The sequence below is a fragment of the Mesoplodon bidens genome (genome assembly GCF_964165515.1).
Source record: "Mesoplodon bidens genome assembly, chromosome: 10".
In the NCBI taxonomy this organism is placed as follows: Eukaryota; Metazoa; Chordata; class Mammalia; order Artiodactyla; family Ziphiidae; genus Mesoplodon; species Mesoplodon bidens.
The window spans coordinates 6,691,514-6,705,230 of NC_138172.1; the positions used below are offsets into that span (position 1 = coordinate 6,691,514).

Here is a 13,717-nt window from a genome sequence, read left to right on the forward strand (position 1 = left end):
CAACCTGGACCAGAGGTCTGCCCACTGCTCTCCCTGTGCCTGCGCCCTTCTCTTCTTACCCGTGGTTCTATTTTGTATCGTGGCTGACAGTGTGCTACATCTCATCCCCCAGACCCACCTCCCGTGAATGCCTTGAAGGATGAGAGGCTCTTCTGGACAAACTGGTCTGACCTCCCACCTCTCTAACATCCCTCTGTCCAACAGCACCCAATGACTTCACTGCCTAACAGCCCAGGGACAGCAGAGCTCGCTGGCTTCCCCTGTGGCCTTTCCTCCAGCATGTTGGATCTGCCCCCTTTCATTGCCTTGGTTTCCCCAAGTGGCAGTCTCTATAGACTGGAGCTGTGTGTATCTCCAAAGGTAGCGATTTGGGCATCTCACACTTAGTGACACGTACAGCACACGGCTGACTTAACAAATGGGTTGGTAAAGCGATCACAAAGCCAGCTTCCAGGGAGGATGCAGCAGAGTGGTAGGATGGAGATTAGAAGACCATGGCCAGAGTCCAGGTCTACCACACCTAGCTGGAGGCATGACATCCATGAGCCTCGATTTCCCTCCCTCGAAGATGGGGATAACACGGGAGGGACTTCATCACTGACAAAAGTTCTCTGAAATGATGCTCCCACTTGAGCCACACAACAACCCAGTGATGTGGCTGACACGTCCAAGTTCCCATCCCACCAACAGACTGTGACAGGGGCCCTCTCACTGTACCCTCACCTGCATCAAACAGGGGTCATTTTTAGACCACAGCTCATTTGCTAGTTAAGGAAAATAAGCTCATTATTTTAAGAGTGTGTTGCTGATTTTTCTCTTGGTGTTTTAGGGTTTTTCATAAGGGCCTGTTTGTAATCTTTACATATTAGGGGTGCCAACACTTTGAGTATCATATTCTATGTTGTTAGTATGCCCTTTAATTTTGTAGATGATCTTCATAATGTTTTGTTTGGAGGTGCAATGCAGAAGGTATACAGATAACATTTGTATTAATGTGGCTTTTTAAAAATTATAAAAGCAATATGTACTCAAGAGTAAAGACAAGGCAAAACAAAACATTTAAATTGGACAGGAAGGTATAGGTAGAAAAAGCCTGTCTCCCTATCTCTGACTTCTGTGTCTCTCTTCAGAGGTGGCTCTTTTTAATGGTTTCCTGTGTATCTTTCCAGAGATTGAGAAGTTCTAGATATTTATGTGAATCAATCTGTCACTTGCTTCCTGAGTTAATTATTTTGATGTTCCCATACCTTTCCCATTATGAAAACAATATTTTATTCCTCATTTTAGGATGGTTTTCTTTTAAAAAATATTTAACTGTTGAATCAATCTGACACTTATTATAGTGCATATGTGGGGCAAGGTGAGGATCTATCCTAATTACTTCCACCAAAATACTCATCCTATCTCAGAATCGTTTGCTGAAAAACCCTTCCTTTTCCAATGAATCCGTGTTCAGGGACGGCTTCATTGCCATTAGTCCACAAGTTTCTACATTAGAATGAGGAGCTCTGGAACTCAGGGGCAGAGATGTGCTGTCCAGCCATCTCTGCGTATTCACCGTCTGTGACCAGGCACTGATTCGGGGGCGCAGCGACCTCAGCAAACAGGCCACTGGCCTGGAGTTAGAGACCAGGGTGCAAAGTTCACTTCCGCCAGGCACTGCTGGGTGACCCTGGCCAAGTCCCTGGGCCTCTGTGGACTCAGCCTCAGGGTAGAAACCAGGCTGCAGGCATGAGGACCAGGCAGCCAGGGTCACACAGCCTCAGGCTCACCTCCCCATGGGGGCCCCTTCCCCACGATGGGTGCGGCCAGCTGCAGGAAGCCAGGGAGGGAGGGGGGCCTGTCAAGAGAGGGGCAGCAGGGCACTGGCCATTCCAAGTGGGACTGGACAGGACCCTACAGTCCAGTGTGAAGAAGCAGGAAAGAAATTCCTGAACAGAAGGCAGAAGAACAAGGCCCTTCGTGTCAGAAGACCTGGGTTCAAGTCCCAGCATTGCCACTTACTAGCTGTGTAACCTTGGGCCAATCACTTATCCTGGGATAAAGCTTTGCTCTATAGGGTAGGATGGAGGCCTGAATACCATTCCCGGAGTAGACTCACTGTGCAGCCTGGAACGCACTCTGATCATGTTTGTTATTCTCCTGGCCCCTCTGTTGGGCCATTCTTTGACCCTGGGGTGGGGAGAGGCTGACAAAGAGCCCAGGGTCCTCTCCAGTTCCACCTGGAATGGCTGGTGCCCTGCCGCCCCTCTCTTGACAGGCCTCTTTCCCTCACCCAGACCTGCAAGGTGGGAAGATGACCGCGAACTCGCCGGGCAGCATGGAGGGCTCTCCGGTTTGGTGGAGAGCTGGCAGGGCCTGGGGAAATGCTCACCTGTAGCAGTTGTTGTTATAATCGTTATAACTTCCCAGAGCAGTCAGACAACCCAGGCAGATGGCATAGGAGAAAAAGATCTGCGTCCCAGCGTCTACCCAGACCTGTAGGAAGGCACAAAGAAGTTGGCAGAAAGAGAAGTCAGATGTGCGGTGAGGGGGTGGGTGGGTGGGATGGCCCTGTTCTCTGAAAGCCCCCACCCACACCCAACCTGCAAAAAGACTCCACAAAGGGACAATCAAATGTCTTCATCTCAGGAATGTGTTTTTTTTTAGAAGTTCTATTCTTGGGGTGATTAAATATAAACGGCCTTAGTTAAAACCAGAATTTTCTGGACTTGATGGACAGTAGTTCACCAAATAGCAAGAATTTGGGTTTTAGGACTCTGCTCCAGCTGTGTGACCTTGGAAAAGTTACTTAACCTCTCTGAGGCTTAGTCTCCTGAACTGCAAAGTGGGAAATAAACTTCCCTCTCAGGACTGCTGAAGCCAAAACAAGTGATTTTTCTGCTTTGTGATTAAGATCACCGCGAGAAAAGCTCTCTCGGGTGTTTCTGAACTCACAGAACTTATTTACCATGTAGACCAGGGGACCATTCACCATGGGGCCCAGTTACAATGAAACCCCATTTTTCCTACAGGTCTGGAGGCTTCTCTCACTCTGCCCCATGCGCTCGGCCAGAGGACAGGGAAGTGAGATGGGGGAGGCCCTCCCACCAAATCTTTACCACCTTTCCAAAGAGGTGCATTTGGGCTTCCTATGTGATACATGTGGAAACTACTTTCTTAGTCTCCAAGCTTCCCTCCAACAAAACCTGCCGTGGAAGGCCTGACACGCACAACAGGAATTATGGTGGTTTCTCTAACACTCCCCTGGGCTCTCTCTGAGCCCTGCTCCTAGAAGCTACCAAGGAAAATCCATAGCTAAAACCCAAATGCCGCTGATGAGACTGAAGCTTGAGAAGCAAGTGCCATCTAGAGAACGGGGCAACTTGCTCAAGACCACACAGCTGGGAGTGGCAGATGCAAGTCCAAGGAGACACACCTCTAGAGAAACATGTGTAACCAACCCCAGAATTTCAAAAAACCTCTGGTGTAACCCCCTACCCAACACAGGACTCTCTTCTGAGTACTTTTGACAGAATAGTGTCTGCTTGACTACCACCAGTGATGGGGAGCTCCCTACCTTTTGACACAGCTCCTTTCTTTTTCTTTAGAGAACTCTGACCATTAGAACATTTCTTAAAATAAGAGAAAATCTCCCTTCCTGTTTTCCTAGTTCTGGGGCCACCCAGGCCACATCTCCCTCTCCCATGCGGCAGTACTTTACAGATTTGAAGAACCCTCTAGAACACAGCCTTTTCCAGGCAAATTATCTTAACTTCCTCTCTCTTGGGGATTTGATTACACAGTACAGGTCACTCTACCCTGGATTTGCTTGCTTGTTAAATCATTCAAGAAATACCTATTAAAAGTGAAGATCACAGTGCTGGTTCTCAACCTAAAAAGTGGTACATTTTCTTCCTCTAACAAAGAGCCTTCGGGTTTAGTGTCTCAGCGCTAAATGAGGAATGCAGGGAAGGCTCTTTCATGAAGTGTGTGTATGTGTGTGTGTGGAGGGGGTGCCAGCAGGTCAGGGCGGGCTGAGACACGGTGAGGAGGAACTGGGAAGAGGGAATATTAAAAAACTTCTTCAAGAAAGGGGAGTTGGGAGACAGGGTGGTCGTGAGAGAGAAAATAATTTAGGGAGGATTTTTTAAAAAATAGCAGAAACTTGAGGATGCTTAAATGTTGATAGGAAGGGCCCAATGCAAAAAAAAAAAATGTTGAAGATTTGGGAGAGAAATGGATGCAATTTAAAGTCCTCCTGCTCCGCCTCAGTCTCCCCATTTGCCACCTTAGTGCACTCCCTTTTCTCCTCGGTAAGGCCAGTAAACCATATGGAGAAGCAAAATACAGGTCAGCTCCTAACCTAGAAAGCAAAGCCAGATCCCAGCAGCAAGGTGCTGGGATGCTCAGCACTCAAACACGTGTGGTTTCTAAAGTCTCTGCAAACAGGGTGTCCCTCTCCCCAGAACCCTCACTGAGTGCACAGACCAGAGTGAGAGAAGCCTCCAGACCTGTGGGAAACCTGGGGGCTTCATCACAACTGGGCCCCATGGCGAATGGTCCCACCCTCCCCACATGGTAAATAAACCCCTCAGTGAGTTCAAAAACACCCAAGAGAGCTTTCCACCCACACGTCCCAAAGATGGGGACTCAAACCACGCTTTCCACCTGCAGGGGATTTTTCTTGCAGTTTGCTCATCACACCCAGCACGAAAACAGGCATCTGCTGGTTTTGCCCACCCGGCACCCATCTCCCCTTTTCAGGTAACAGCACCCCAGTTTTACTTTGAGAAACCACCTCTTCCCCACCCAGGCCAATCAAAGCATTTCTCTTGGCCACAGTGACTGGTTCGGGGATTAGCATATGATGCAAACCAAGCCAATGAAACTCAATTCTGGGACTTGTAGTGGAGCTACTGCAAATGGGACACATTCTTTTCTCTTAGAGATATTAAGCTTGTAACTGCTGGGGGTCATCGCTGACCATGAGTGAAGAGCCTGCCTGAGAATAAAGCCAATGCAGAGGAAAGCAGAGTTTAGAGCAAAGACAGACTAATACTGGAGATATGACTCAAGTCCCTGGATCCAGCCACACCTGAAACCAGGCCTACCTGAGAGTAGTTCAGTTTCAGAGCCTGTAATTCCTTTTCCTTAAGTCAGTTTGAACGGGACTGTTGTCACGTCCAGCAGAAAAAATTCTGACTAATAGCAACATTAAGATCTTAGAAAAACCCAGGGGCTCTAAGCCCAAATTCTTCAATCAATCCTGAACTACCAATGACCCAGCATTTATTGAGTGCCTTCTGTATGCAGAACCCTGTGCCAGGCTCTGAAAGAGGTACTGTACAATTATTTATAGCACTCCATCTCTGTCTGCAGGTGAGATAAAGTGAAACATTCAGAGAACAAGATACCCAGTACCTGGGAGAGGCAGAGGAGGGGAAAGATTTACATGTGCTAGGGCAATCAGAGAAGGCTGCCTGGAGGAGGCACACCTTTAAAGACTAGAGAAGTGATGGAAGAGGACACATGGGGTATGGTTCACGTGAGAGAGGAATGTGTTCTCAATGATTTTTTTTTCTTGCTCCCTTACCTCTGTAGGAAAAAGGCTGTCATTTTTATTCAGATGATTACCATGAAATCAACACCTTTATACAATACCCTTAGCCCTCCCCCTGTTGGTTCCCTACTATGGGGAATATTGAAATTAGCCACACCTTCTCTTTCTTTCTTCCCTTTCCTCTAGAATCTAACTTGAAGAAATATTCATTTGTTTCCAGTTAATACCTAAAGGCATTATGTGAATTTACTTTACTTTTCATATACACACCCCCTTCTCTCCCAATTTTTAATACTTGTACTGTATCTGCATTATCAGAACATACAACCATTTCATATTATATCGTCCCCCTTTTGCCATTATTTAGTGTGAGTTCTACAGGTGACTATAAATTTAATGCTCACCCCCAGCCATTATGTTAATACCTCTCCAGTCAGTTTTGTTGTAGCTTGTTCTCTAGTAAATTCCTCAGGAAAGGCTTATGGGAAATATATTTCCTGGGTTCTTTCATGTTCCTAACAGTTGATCTGTGGCTTTTGTACCTGAAAGTTGGTTTGGCTGCATATAAAATCCTTGGTTCTTTTTCTCTTCCTGAGTACTTTGATGTTGCTTAGTTGTCTCCTGGCACAAAGTGAAGCTGTAGAAAAGTCTGAAGCCACTCTCATTTGTTTCCTCTTACAAAAGCATTTACTCTTTTTGTCTGAATTATCAACAGGTTTGTTGCTTTCTCTTGGAAGTCTAATAATTCTAATATTATTCTAATAAAAACATGTCTTAATGTTGATTATTCTGGGTTATTTTTCCCAGGCATGTGATATACTTCTTCAAGATGCAAATTCAAGTCTCTTCTTTTATTTCAGGGGGAAAAATTTCCTGAATAATTGTTTTTAGTATGTGTTCTCTTCCATTACTTTGGATTTCTCCTTTGGGGACTTGTTTGTAGGTTGGATCTTCTTTATTTCTACACCTATCACTTTTTCTTACATTCTTTAAAAACTTTCTTCATTTTTTTTCTTTCATAAGCTGTCCTTCCTGTCAGCTCTCCTTTCAAATATTCTTTTTGCCTAACAATTTCATTTATGCTAGTGCTTCATAGCATCTATTGTTTCTTCATTTCTTTTAGCTTGTTGTGAAATATTAAGTTGCTGGGTCTTTGTGGAATGCGTTCATTATCTATAGGAACACTATTCTGCTCCTAATTCTTTTTCTTATAATAGCTTTGTATGAGACTTGATCGCAATCCTTTTCTAGTGCTCACATGTAGGTGACATGCTTTTTTTTTTTTTTTCTTGGTACTTTTAGTAGGAGGTTTTCTTGTGTAGAGGATCCAGGGAGATTTTCTGGCCTCACAGGTCTAGAGTTGCCTCTTCCGACAGTACCCAAAGTCTTTAAAACTATAGCCACGCAGAGAGTACTTTCTGAAATTACTGTTCTCCACTCTTATCCAGAATTTCTTTTTGTTTCCTCTACTGTCTTTGTCCTGCTCAATTTGGATTCTGCTTCCAGTGGTTTCTCCTCAATGTGGGGGTCCTGTCTGACCACAGAGCCTCAGCTGGTCAGTCTGTAGACTTCCCAGGTCCCAGAGCCCTGCCTGAACTTCCCACAGTCCTCTCACACTCACCTGTGACTTGCAGCCTGAACACATCCCTCCTAGTTTCAGCTGACATTCTCAGATGGGTGCACCAACCTTGTATTCCCAGAGCCCTCTCCTTCTATGGGTGAATACATGTTAGAGATTTATGGGTTTCCTGTCTCTCAGACTTCTGTATCCCTTTGCCTTCCTCTTCCTCTTCCTCTTCATCTCATCCCATAGAGTGGATACCATGCACATGTTACTGTTGTTGGTGTTTGACCCTCCCTACCTGTTCAGTTCACCTTTTGTGGTTCATGGAGCCACCTAGTTATGCTGAAGGTACCATCCATATGCTTTTTGGTTTACTATCCTAGTTTCTCTGTTTAGGTGTGGAGATTCTGGAAAATTAAAAAAAAATTTTTTCTGTTGCCATCTTGTCTCCTTGGTTCTCAAGACATTTTCAGAGGGCAGATTAAAGAAGATTGGTCTTGACTGGAGGTGAGAGACGGATCCCCAGAACTGAGGGATGTGGTGGATGGGGGTGTAACCCTAGAGGATGAGCCAGTTTTTTAAAGGGAGGTTCGAGGTACAATGTGGGGGAAATGGGTACAAGTATAGTCTGAGCTGTTCAGGAGATAGGCAGAAAGTCTAGGGCTAAATATTGCAGTCTGGGCTGGAGACACAGATTTGCAAGTCATCAGGATTTTAGTACTAACTTAACGTCTCCTTGACTCCAGATCCAAAACTTTCTCCACTGGCCTTTTCTATTTTCCACATTTGATAAACCAGTGTTGATTCAACTTTTCTGCTGAGCTACATGCTTATTGGGCCTGCAGAGCCCGAGAAGCTTCAGGATTAGATTTCTTGAAAAAGTCTCACAAAGAAGCATGATATGTCTTCACGTGGACTCTACACCATCAGACTCCTTAGCAGACAGGCATACCTGATGCACGACTATATTCTTAAACACACCTGTGGCTGCGAAAATGCCACAGGGTTCCAACTGTCAGCCTCCCTACAACCTCTGTTTAGGAAGAAATGAATGAACTCACTGGGGGAGCTGTATTCGTTAAGGCTACGCTGAAATAAACAATAACCCCCCGAGTCTCAATGGCTTAGCACAACGGAAGTTTATTTTCCGCCTACACAAAGCACATGGCAGATTGTGGAGGGGCTGGCTCTCTTCCACCCAATGACAGCGAGCAAGCCCTTCTACCTTATCACGATACCCCCAGGTCAGCACAGCCTCTGATGCAGAGGAACAGACTACTAGAGCTTTGCTTGGGAAGGTGTTTTGTTTTTTTTTTTAATGAATTCATTTATTTTTTGCTGCGTTGGGTCTTCACTGCTGTGCGTGGGCTTTCTCTAGTTGTGGCGAGCGGGGGCTACTCTTCGTTGTGGTGCGCGGGCTTCTCATTGCAGTGGTTTCTCTTGTTGTGGAGCACCGGCTCTAGGCACATGGGCTTCAGTAGTTGTGGCATGTGGGCTTCAGTAGCTGTGGCTCGCAGGCTCAGTAGCTGTGGCACACGGGCTTAGTTGCTCCGCAGCATGTGGGATCTTCCCAGACCAGGGCTCGAACCCATGTTCCCTGCACTGGCAGGCGGATTCTTAACCACTGCACCACCAGGGAAGTCCCATGCTTGGGAAGTTTTTAGAATCAGACTTGGGAATTACTAATACCACTCTGCTCACACACCACTGACCAGAACCAAGTCCCGTGATCCCAACTTAAAGACAAGGAGGTCTGGGAAAGTCTCTTCCCATTTCACTCAGGAAGAGAAAAAATAGATGGTTAGTGAACACAAAGCATTGTCTCTGCTACAGGCATTATCCCAAGTCTTTTTCATCTAAGACGATTTCTTTCTTCAACTAGGAATTCCACAAACACCCAGAGATCAAACTAGATCATGGTGGCCACTAGAATGATTTGACAGAATGATTTGCAAAGAGAGGCTAATAAAACAGGCCAACAGGACATTCATGAACCTTCTACCAGTTTGGTGATGCCTTAGGAAGTGGGAATCTTGAGTCACCATTTGTTGAAAACCTACTGTGCATGCAAGGCTTTCATGGAACAATCTCATAATTTACATAACCCCCTCACTAGGCAGTATTGTCACCTCCATCTTTAGAGAAGAGGAAGCGGATGCATAGATAGCCAAACAGCTAATAAGGGACAGAGTCAGGTTTGAACCCCAGGTGTTCTGGCTCCACGTTTTAAAGAGAAAAGCTGGGGCCTCCTGGTGCACTGAGCAGGCCTGGACTCTCGGCAGGGGTTTAAACAGCTCTGTGGCTGTGAGGTCAACAGGACAAAGGCAACCCCACCTCCATGAAAGGAAGACCAGGCAACTGAGCCCCACTGACCAGCATCTCCCAGGACGCCACAAAGGCGGGGCAGCTCAGTGGAGAAAGGGCTTCCTAGTTCTCAACAGAATTTGAAGAGAAAACAGTCTCCACAGAACAAACCCTAAGGAAGCTGGGTCAGTAGCCGAGAAACGGATCGCTCCCCATGTTCTGCAGCAATGAATGGGGGGCGTTCTGGCTGCGCGGCAGGGGCGGTCCACATTCAGAGGGTTGGAGGACAGGTTTGCGTGGGAGCCAGGGTGCAGAGGCCCTCTGGAAGAGAAGTGGTCCCGCCCTCCTAGCTCTGGGGCAACTTCACCTCTCAGAGCAATGTGTTCCCATGAGCCCTGGTGCCCAGTAGGTGCAGAAAGCAATGGATCAGCGTGAAACCCTCCTTCCCAACTGGATCAGTGGGGCCCAGCTGGGGGAAGCAAGGAAGGATGGACGGACCAGGACACACTCTTCCCTACCAAGCTCAGGAGCTACACTGTCAAGATGGATGCTTAGTACCCGCTGCCCCTGTCCACACGGACAGCACTTTAGAGTGTACAAGACATCGTCCTGCATCCTGTGACCTGCCCACTGCCCTGGGGTGGGCGTCATCACGCCCAGGTTAGAGACAGCTGTTGGCGGGGGGGGGGGACAGAAAATGCCTGCCCTCTCTCCCTCTTCCCCCTTTGACCTTATATGTAGAATGTCTAATCTCCTAGAAGCTTGAGGACAAAAGCGTCACGTCTTTTTCTCACCCCTTGTAGAGAAGAGACTACCCTGATTGCGGAGACCTGGGAGAGGGTCAGTGTGCACAGCGGTGAGCCCCTCCCTCCTTCTCTTGCGCACAGAAGATTAAATAAGATGATGTGTGTGAAACAAATGCTCAGCACAGAGCCCAGCTCTTGGAAAGCACTGAGGAAGTGCTCAGAAGTGTTCAGAAACCCAGCCGTGAGCTCCAACAGCAGGCACTTAGTCAACGTTAATCCCTTCTCAGAATCTACCGGTCTTCACAAATCTGAAGGAGAAGAAAAAAGCCTCTTTTCCCTTTTCTCCCCCCACAATGCACAAGCACCGAGTGTCCACTATGTGTCCAGGAGCTCCTGCCCTCAGGGAGCGTACTACCTTCTAGCAGGAGAGACAGACCACACACACGGGCAGATACACTGGAACACGGCATCTGGTGGAGACGGGCAAGTGGGCGGATGGATGACGGTGAGAGGCAGGGGCGTAGGTCAGCGGGGCAAGGGCCCTGCTCTGTGAAGGGGCAGTTGCAGATGTGACCTGCTGCAGTGTCTTAAGGCAGCACGGGCTACAGAAAGAAGATCCCCCAGAGATGTGCTCTCATGTCTACAAACAGCTGCCAGTCAGAGCAGAAGGGCGGCAACCCTGCCAGGGATCAAAGCTGGCGCCGGCAGGTGGGCCTGGTCCGTCTGTCCCTGCGCCCTGGAGGAGACGGTGTTTGCTGCACTGAGGCTCTGAGGTCTCTGACAAACGTGGCGTTAACCCATCCTGCCAGGAAAGCACCAGTGAGACGAGCCAGTCATCAGAGCACCTGCTCACCTTTGGAAGCACCGATGACACACCGGGGCCTGTTCTACACACTTCACAAATATTAGACTCACTGCTGAGATCAGTGCAATCATTATCTCCCTTTTATGGATAAAAAACTAACACCCAGAGAGGGGGAGTTTGTTGTCTATTTAGCTTTGGAGAGATGTACGCACTGGCCACTGTGTGAGGAGTCCCCTTGGGCTTAGGGACAAAACCTCCGGAACCTGGCCCGCCTTAGGGAGAAGGCCCTGGAGCATCATGTGAAGGGGACTAAATCAAACCTGGGCTTTTCCCCGGTGCCTGGTTCCGCACCTCTCTGGGGCTTAATGGAAAGGGCATGAGCTTCAGGGTCAGGGAGACCCAGGCTGGAGCCCCGCACTGCCATTTACCTGCTGTGCAACTCTGGGAAAGTTACTCCACTTCTCTGAGCCCCAACTTCCTTGTTCACAAAAGAAAGATACAATGAAAGTAAAGTACGTAATGGGGTACCTGGTACAGCTCCCTTAATCTGCTTCCTTTTGGTGGCTAATGCTTTTCCACTTCTAATGTGGCTAATGCTATACATAGCATGTACAGTAGCTTCTCCACTGAACATGTTATGAAAACAGGCTCCCAGGTCTTTCCCACCAACCCAGCCCCCTCCCTCCCAGGTGAACTAATCAGACTTCTGAGTAGTACCAAATGCTGCCACCGTCCATCACTAAAGCAGAGTCACCTGCCCTTAGGGCCGTGAGCGAGGGTACAACAGGGAGGGGCGGAGGGAGCCAGCACCCCAGTGCTCCCGTGCTCCGTGCCCTGCCAAGAAGATGCAAAAACCTCCAGACCCAACAGCACATGCGGCGTCTGGCTCTCGGATCCAAGTAGCCAGGACAGGGCTTGGTGGCCGTCCTGGGCTCATGACCCCCAACCTTCTCTTTCTTTAACATTTTCTTTTCAGACAGACAGCCACACACAGACACACAAACACACACACAACACCACTTTTGTAAGCAGAGCCTTCCACTGAGGTGAAAACATAACGTATATGGCCTGGCAGAAAATAGCTGAATTAAGCTCTTTCTTTTGGCCATTTATATTGGCAAATAGTCTCAGAAGATTAAAAGTAGGTTAGGAGAATAATACAACAGCTGTGTTTCCAGTGTGTACCTGACAACGGCTTTTGTAGAAGTGAATGATTACATGAACATCACTTCCTTCCCACCGCTTTCGCAGCCCCCTCTGGGTTGCTAGGCGCCCTCTCTTCTCCGCTCAGCTAATGCCACATACAGACACTGATGAATACAGTATGGCCATTATGAGGAAGGGAGTCGAGGCAGGAGGATTCAACTGCTCCCTCCCTGGTGCATTCAGTGAGGGGAGAGGGCTTTGGGGGAGATGATTCTGGATATATTTAAATGCTAATGTGCTGGGCAGCCGGGCAGGGCCGGCGGGAACAGTGGTGGGAAGGGGCAGCAGCTCCTGGCCTGGAAGCTCCACTGGAAATATGTTCTGCAGCCTGTGGCTCCAGTGCCAGCCCTTCCCTGGGCAGCCAGCCTTGCCCAGAGGCCCTGCCAGCAAAGTGTCACTGGGCTGGAGGGTTGCACCGTGGGCGGTGAGGGGAGCCTGGGTGTGTCGGCTGACCCTGGTGGCCCCTTTGTGTGGAGCAGGGAGCAGGGTCACTGTGCTGGGCCTTTGCCCGGAGGCTGGACAGCTGTGTCCTGGTCACACAGTGTAGAGGGAGTGGACGAGAAGTTGCTGGCACTGCGCTGATGGCAATGACCTCCGTGCCTTATGTGACAGAATCCTGGGGCCATGCACGTCTACCCCTTAAACCATCGCATGAGACAGTGGAGCCCCATTTTACTAAAGGGCTAAAGAGAGGAGGTTTGGAGCAATGGAGGGCATGAGCAAGGCCCGAAGACGGCACGTTCTTGGCCCTGTGCTGTTCCCGGGACTGTTCAAACGGCCTTGGGGGCTACATTTTAGGGCAAGGTCTTCCCCCTAAAGTGTTCCTCTAAGAGGGTGCTACTGGCCTTCTGGACAGGACAGTCATTGTGCAGGACGGTCCTGTTTGTTGTAGGAGGTTTAGCATCACCCAGTCCCACTCCCTAAATGCCAGAGGTGCCCCCGTCATAGAGGAAACCAGAATTACTCCCCGACGTGTTACTAAATGACCCCTGGGCAGTGGTCCCACCTCTCTCCCTGGGAGAACCAGTGAGGCAGGGGATTCTGAGCTGGCATCAGCGGTGGGGCTGCAGAACCCAGCTGCCATTGCTGGGAACACAAGGCCAGGGTCTTCTGGGCCAAACCGAGCCCCAAGCAGGTGCGTTCTCCTGTGTCATCCAAGCAAGCACTGAGATGGAAATGAAACCTTGTCATCTCCCGCCTTAACCACTTCTCTCCTAAGAACCATGGAGCTGGTACAAAGGCAGAGAGCCAGGGGAAGAAAGGGCACACAAGGAGGCTCCAGGCCCTAGGAGAGCCAAGCAGTGGTGTATACTACAGTCTAGAGAAGGGACTTCCTCAAGGGGAAAACAAAACAGCAAGCAGCCACGGTTGGTGAAGGCAGCCGCCTCTGCGTCTGCCCAGAGACAGAGAAGTCAATACATTTACTGACATCATTATATTCGTTGATCTTTGTCTGTCTCCCCCCAACTAGAACAGAAGTGCCAGGAGAGCAGGAAGTTCTGTTTTTTTCACTGATGCATTCCCCAGCACTTTGCACATTGTCAGCATTC

The 13,717-nt window shown here is 48.6% G+C and overlaps 1 protein-coding gene across 3 annotated transcripts in view; it reads right to left on the reverse strand.

Moving 5' to 3' along the window:
• Positions 1–13,717, reverse strand: part of SLC6A11 (solute carrier family 6 member 11) — a 122,202-nt gene that overhangs the window by 29,387 nt on the left and 79,098 nt on the right. For all 3 annotated transcript variants that reach the window (XM_081247223.1, XM_081247222.1, XM_081247221.1), the window contains one exon: positions 2,375–2,478. In XM_081247223.1, the coding sequence (XP_081103349.1) occupies positions 2,375–2,478 (104 nt within the window). The remainder of the gene's footprint in view (positions 1–2,374; positions 2,479–13,717) is intronic.